The sequence below is a fragment of the Callorhinus ursinus genome, unplaced genomic scaffold (genome assembly GCF_003265705.2).
Source record: "Callorhinus ursinus isolate GAN/ISIS: 27379988/994484 unplaced genomic scaffold, GSC_fseal_2.0 scaffold18, whole genome shotgun sequence".
In the NCBI taxonomy this organism is placed as follows: domain Eukaryota; kingdom Metazoa; phylum Chordata; class Mammalia; order Carnivora; family Otariidae; genus Callorhinus; species Callorhinus ursinus.
Window position 1 is genome coordinate 25,154,347 of NW_027397080.1, and position 7,312 is coordinate 25,161,658.

The window sequence follows — 7,312 nt, forward strand, 5'->3', positions numbered from 1 at the left end:
CCTGTGTCTTTGTAGGTTTATTTTAAATGTCTTCCTCTCCCCAGATTGTCATAGATGATGCAACTATCTTAATCCTTGGAGGGTGTGGCGGTCCCAATGCTGTGAGTATTGCTGGTGTGGCATTACAAGGCACATGCTAAGGGTTCAAAACTTGCTCCCTTGTCTCACCTTGTGAGCATGACGTCCTTTTTATTGAGAGAGTACCTTTTTCACTTTGGGTATATAGCTGTGGTATTTTCTGGCCAAACTCTGCTCTGTCTCTTTTCCTTTTTTTCCCCCCCTGTGGGGTGAGAGGTGCTTTAAATCAGAGACATTTGTCTCTTAAATATTCATATCTATATCTGTATTCTTCCTACTCCCACTTCCTCTGTAGGCTGTAAGGTTTGCTGCTATTGTTTCTTTCAGGGAGGGATGGGACAGAAAAATAGGCTGATAACTGCCAGAGTTTACATGGAATTTATTTAAGAATGCAGATTCAGAAAGTTGCAGATATGTATTATCTACCCTCTCCCCTACCAACACACACAGACACACACACACACACACACACACACACACACACACAACCACAGGCAAAATTCAAAACCACTTACAGTTGATTCATGGGTTACAAGCACAATCGCATGTTCTGGGCCGGTGGTAGTGTGTGAATGAATGAGGGCATGAGTGAATGAGTGACCACAAGTGTTGCTATTCTTTCTGAAGAGCCTACACATTCTCTAGACCAGACAGCCCAGCTTTGGGATTCCCAGTATGTGTATGTGTTTTGTAGCGTACCTCACCTGAGTCCTGGTGTTGGTCCTTCTCTTCTAGCTCTTCAAGGATGCTTGGTTGTTGCACATGCACTCGGGCCCCTGGGCCTGGCAGCCACTCAAGGTAGAAAATGAAGACCATGGGGCCCCAGAACTGTGGTGCCACCCAGCTTGTCGGGTAAGCAGGGCACTGACTGTAAAGCCAAATTGGCTCGTCAGATTTCCAAGCAAACTTGTATGGAAATAAAAACACCTTGATATATCATAAAAGAAGTGGACATTAACCATTGCTCCTTGGGCATTGCTTATATGTGAACCTCTAGATGGGAAACCTGTGTGAGCCCCATTGATCCCTTTTTTTTCTTTTAAGTATATTTATTTATTTGAGAGAGCATGCAGGGGAGGGGGGCGGGGTTGGGTATGGCAGAGGGAGAGGAAGAAGCAGGCTCCCTCCTGAGCAGGGAGCCCACTTTGGGGCTCTATCCCAGGACCCCAGGATCATGACCTGAGCCAAAGTCAGAGGCTTAACCGACTGAGCCACCCAGGAGCCCCAGGTTTATTTATTTATTTATATAATCTCCGTGCCAAGCGGTGGGGCTCGAACTCCTGACACCAAGATCAAGAGTTGCACGCTCCACTGACTGGGTCAGCAAGGAGCCCCCACCACTGGTCCTTTCAGTGCCAGCCTTAAACATCTCTTTGTGAACCTTTCCTCAGGGTCCCCAAACAGAAACTGATTCCTCTCTCCACCCCACCCCTATCCTGCAGACATACTTCTAATGATAGCACTTGTCATGCTTCAGCCATATATTGTTCCTATGTCTGTCTCCCCGTCTAGCCTAGAAGGCAGACTACATTATTTTCACCTCTGTGTCTCCAGTACCTACAGAATGCCTGGCCTGCCCTGGTGCTCATAATAAAATGTTTGATGTTATGGGCTCCTGGGTGGCTCAGTTGGTTAAGCGACTGCCTTCGGCTCAGGTCATGATCCTGGAGTCCCGGGATCGAGTCCCGCATCGGGCTCCCTGCTCAGCGGGGAGCCTGCTTCTCCCTCTGACCCTCCCCCCCTCATGTGCTCTCTCTCTCTATCTCATTCTCTCTCTCAATAAATAAATAAAATCTTTAAAAATAAATAAATAAAATAAAATGTTTGATATTAAATGAATGATCAGAACTGAACATAGGTCTTTTGTCTCCCAGGTGGGGCAGTGTGTGGTGGTCTTCAGCCAGGCTCCTAGTGGGAGAGCCCCACTCAGCCCCAGTTTGAACTCCCGCCCATCGCCTATCAGTGCCACTCCTCCAGCCCTGGTTCCTGAAACCCGAGAGTACCGCTCTCACTCTCCAGTAAGGAGTATGGATGAAGCCCCTTGTGTTAACGGCCGCTGGGGAACACTGAGACCCAGAGCTCAAAGGCAGACCCCCTCAAGTTCCCGGGAAGGGAGCCTTTCCCCAGCCAGAGGAGATGGCTCTCCCATCCTCAATGGTGGGAATTTGTCTCCAGGAACAGCAGCTATAGGTGGCTCTTCGTTGGACAGCCCTGTGCAGGCTGTATCTCCTAGCACTCCGTCTACCACTGAAGGATATGACCTCAAAATGGGACTTTCTCTGGCCCCCCGACGAGGGTCACTACCGGATCAGAAAGATCTGAGGTTAGGATCCATAGATCTGAATTGGGATCTGAAACCCGCACCGAGTAGCAATCATATGGATGGTGTGGACAACAGGACAGTTGGGGGAAGCATGAGACATCCTCCTGAACAGACAAATGGTGTGCACACCCCGCCACATGTGGCCAGTGCCCTTGCAGGAGCTGTCTCCCCAGGTGCCCTGCGTCGGAGCCTAGAAGCCATCAAAGCAATGTCATCCAAAGGCCCTTCAGCCTCCGCAGCACTAAGTCCTCCTCTGGGGTCTTCTCCAGGCTCTCCTGGGAGCCAGAACCTGAGCAGTGGAGAAACAGTGCCCGTTCCCCGCCCAGGACCTGCCCAAGGAGATGGACATTCCTTACCTCCCATTGCTCGCCGCCTGGGCCACCACCCTCCTCAGTCCCTAAATGTTGGCAAACCTTTGTACCAGAGTATGAACTGCAAGCCCATGCAGATGTACGTGCTAGACATTAAAGACACCAAGGAGAAGGGGCGGGTCAAATGGAAAGTATTTAACAGCAGTTCTGTGGTCGGACCTCCTGAAACCAGCCTGCATACAGTGGTCCAAGGCAGGGGTGAACTCATCATATTTGGAGGACTCATGGACAAGAAACAGAATGTGAAGTACTATCCAAAAACAAACGCCTTGTACTTTGTGCGAGCAAAGAGATAATGTGTTCTAAACCCCTTTCCCTTTCTGTGGCTTTTAATTTTCCAGCGTGCAAGCATTTGGACTGAGAATTGGGAAAACAAAGGACAGATACTCCCATAAACCAAAACCCCAGTTCCCAACCTCACTCACTCCAGGCTGGGATAAAATCTCCATTAAGAAAAAAATTATATATAAATCTATAAATATATATTCTATAGCCAACTCTGTTTACAGAGAGGGAGACGTCTCCATCCTGGTTCAGATAAATTTGTTGCTGTGTTTTAGCAGAGGCTGTGCTGCCTTTTTCTACTTTGCTGGTAACTAGACCCAGAATTTAGGGAACAGACTAATGTCAGAATTTATCTAAAGCAACTGAAGAGCCCCCGTAAATCTTTATGTGGCCTTCTTGGAGTTAGAGAAAGAGCGTGTGTAAGGTGTACACGTGGAGCCTCCCGATCCTCGGGCTCCAGGAGCTGGCAGGGTGAAAGGAGCCTGTAGAGAACTCTTCCTCTCTTCCTTTTAAAACCACACGGGACCTATGCAGACTTCTCTTTGAGGTCATGCCCTCTGCCCTTGGGACTGAGGAAAGTTACCCAGCCAGGAATTCTGTTCCACGTGTGTGTGCCAGGATCACCGTGAGGCAGTGTTTATACAGGGACGCCTGTCCACCTAGTGTCCACTGGTCTTTAGCGTGCTCCCTCCGTGTCTCAGAAAACATATTGGTGTCTGATTTTGGAATTTTCTGACAATCGTATTTGATTGCAAGTTGCCAAAAACCACATTTGTTCCCTTAAAACTTGATCCTCAGAAGCTGCCTTTTCCTTTTTTTTTTTTTTTTGGCATATGTGGATTTTTTTTTTTTTTTTTAAGCCCTGAAAGCTTTCTCACTTTCTGTTTCTTTTACAAAGCTAAGGTGCCTAGGGAAATCTCCTAGAGATATTTTTGGAACCCCTTCTCTGGTATCACTTAGGGGGCCTGGTAGGGAATTCCAAGATGTCAGTATCATGAGAAATCCTTAAAGCATCAAAAAATACTGTTTTTTCCCTTTGGGCTTCTTTTTACTTCCAAAGCACGTTGGGCACACCCATCCATATTTATACAATGTGGAAATTGATCCTGAAAGGTAATCTCAGTAATACTTCCTTCTAGAAGTGATTTCTGCCCTTGTTGCGACATGCATTTTTCTGCCTGGCTGTTGACTACTACTGATTGGGTTGAGTGTCGGGTGCTTAGCTCTTTGATGCAAGGCTCACCTCAGGAGCGGCCCCTCCTTTGTGACTGTCTCTTTCACATGTGACCCAAATAAAGGTTGGGTTTTTATGTCACGCCATTTCTGAGATAAAGTGCAACGAACTAGAGCATTTCTTTGGTTGATATAGGAAGTTACAAATTACCAGTCTGTAAACCATGGCCTGAGCCTAGAAGATGTTAGAGTAAGTCAAATGGCACCACTTTAATTTTTGGTAATTTCTCATCCGTGGAAAGATTTTTACTTTGCCTTTAGGATTTGAATTTTAAAACACTGCATTTCCCATCTTTCACACTCCCGTTTTTCTTAATAGCATTTCCCAAGCAGAAGCCTGCCGACAGCTGGCCTTGGGTCCTGGCTTTTGGCCAACTCTTAGCAGTCTGTCTGATAAGTGTGTTTTCTCCTATTACATCATGTTGAATTCTTTCCCCTAGCCATTAGCTTTTACAATGTGGTCTTGGTGGGAAAGCCCCTCTGGTGCCAAGCCCAGGAAAGGGCCAGATCACAGGGAGAGGTCTGTGTTCCAGAAACTGTTCCCTTAGATGATGAAACTACCATGTGCCTATTTACTATGGTGTCCACCTACTCCTAGCTCAGCACTTAGCTTGCTAGACACCTTGCTCCTGGGCTGTTGCTGGTCCTTCTTCGGCAAAGACTGTTAGATCATGTGGGGTCCTTACTCACAAGAGAAAGCTTAGCCTGTAAAATTAGGTATTACATTATTGCTATTGCTGAACTTTGTTTATGACATTGCATATGTGCATGGACAGCATCCCCAAACTCAGTTCCTATTTAAATATAAAGTATTTGGAAGCCTGAGAGTTCAGAATCTCAACTTTGTGACCATTCCCTTTGTCCTGTGTCCTCCCTCAGCCAGCTATTGGCTTGTGGATTCCCTCTATTTGCCCCAGACAGGCAAGCAGTGGAGGTGATGATGCCCTTGGAAAGTAACTGGCTCCTTGGAACTCTGGGGCACCCAGTATTACTGAGACCGCTTGGAACCAGACTGTGTTTACAGCTCCTTAAGAAAAATCTGCCTCATCTGCACCTGGTGGTTTTGGTCTTGGTGGCTCCTGGGCGCTGTGGGCAGATACCTTAGGAGAATGACTCCACACGGTCAAGGTGGTCGTGTCCTCAGACCCTTGTGAAGCCATGCGTGCAGGGGAACTTCAGGTGTCCCATGTGCGGAGAGCGTCCACCAGCACCCTGGGTGCTTCTGTGAGGGCACGTTTAACTACAGCTCTGGTTTGGACGGGATAACAATTTTGTCTTAACAATTCACTGAGAAAAATGAGACAAAAAATTTCTTTGGCCTTCAGGAGCACCTAAATTAGCAAATATTTGTCAGTATTGAAGTATTTAAAATACATCTTGTCTCTACTTGAAGCTTTAACCCCTTCCATTCCTGCAAGTGTGCCTTTGAGAGCCTCACTGTCACATGGACATCCCCGGCCACCTTGGGGACCTCCTGTGAGAATCTCGGTGTCTTCCTTCCCTCTTGGACAGAGCTTCTGTTTTCTCACCTTGCAGGCTGGGCAGCAGAGAGGGTTCTGTATTTCCGTTCACATTTCTACCCTTCTAAACATGGGTGGTGCACTGCACAAACACCCCTTCACACCCCCCGCCCCCACACACACAGTTCTGTATTTTAGGAGCACAAATTAGGTGTCGAAACAAGCTTAAATTTAGTTGTAAGGGTAACATTGGCCTTCCTCTCCTCCTAGCCCTCTGCGGATTGATCTTATTTTAATGTTTGAGTTTTATATCAAGAGCTAAAACCACGAACTGTCCCAGGAACTGTGTTGGAACTCTCTAAAATGAAGAGGACAACAAAAGAAAACCAACTTGAGAAGTCCTGGCTTGGAGAACAGAAGGCCACCAGCTGATGGAGAACAGAGGGATACTTCTTTTCCTCTAACTTTATCTTTCTGGGTTTCCTTCTGCTTTGCTTCTTTGCTTCCCCTTAAAAGTGATGTTCCTGTGGGTTTGTCTGTCTGTCCTTGTCCTTGTCCTTGTGGGGACCCTGGCATGGTGATGGGCTCTGCTTTGCATTGTCTGTGCTCTCTTACCAGCGCACAAGTCAGTGGGGAGGATCTGAACACACCCAGGGCCAAGGAAGCCGAACTTTGAGGCCTGCGTCCTGGGCAGCCTCCCCACGAACTGCAGAAGGCATGTTCTGCATGGTCACCAGTAAGTGGCTCCCTCTCACTGTGTTCATTGTCATATGAGAGCAACCCTTAGGCCTTGGCTCCACCCTTGCTCTCTTTCCTCGCTCTGCTCCCTTCCCACCAAGCAGGGTTCATGTCCGCACACACCTGCCGTGCCCTGGCGAAGCTGGTGCTGTGAGTGATGTTTCCCATACAACTCAGGGGTCCCTGGCGGCTTACCCTGAGGTGGTCATTTTAGGCACGTTACAGTGTAGGAATGAAAAGTGGACTTCGTTGATATTTAAATCTGTCAATTTCATTTTTTGTTGAGGTTTTCCCCAATGACTTTTTAGCAATTTAACAAATAAAACAAAATGGACAGAATTGTCTTAACTGTTTTATTAGTAGAAAAGAAGAAACAACCTTAATGGCGAGCAGTTGAGGTTGGAGATTGAAGTTGGAAGCGAGGTAGTTGGAAAACTTCCCCTCCTCTAGGAGGGTTGTGTTTTGGGGTAGAGGTGGAGAGTTGCCCTTTCCCAGGGGACAGTTCCGTTTAATAATAAAGCAACTCTCTGTCATGCTTGAAGGACTTGGCATTTCAGAGCCTCAGGTACCACCCTGTAGTGGAGACCCAAGAGAGGTGATGAGTTTGGAACAGAGGCCCAGGGACCAGGAAAACAACCACATCATCGCTGGCCTCCTAAGCAAGGAGGAGGTCACAGGGCCCCAGGATCTTGAAACAGCATAGCAAATGGTGGTTAGAAACATAGGCCTGAAGCCCTTAGAGGCCTATGTTCTAATCCTGCCTTCCCCTGCTTACTGCTTAACCTTGGATACAAGTTTTCTCATCTGTAAATATAGTTGTTTCT

At 47.3% G+C, this 7,312-nt stretch overlaps 1 protein-coding gene across 1 annotated transcript in view; it reads left to right on the forward strand.

Annotated features, from left to right (window-relative positions):
- Window positions 1–6,827, forward strand: part of FBXO42 (F-box protein 42) — a 104,492-nt gene extending 97,665 nt beyond the window's left edge. Inside the window, exons 8-10 of the mRNA XM_025856387.2 lie at window positions 45–101; window positions 814–930; window positions 1,953–6,827. Of these exons, the coding sequence (XP_025712172.1) occupies window positions 45–101; window positions 814–930; window positions 1,953–3,068 (1,290 nt within the window). The 3' untranslated portion in view covers window positions 3,069–6,827. The remainder of the gene's footprint in view (window positions 1–44; window positions 102–813; window positions 931–1,952) is intronic.
- The last annotated feature ends 485 nt before the right edge of the window (window positions 6,828–7,312 follow it).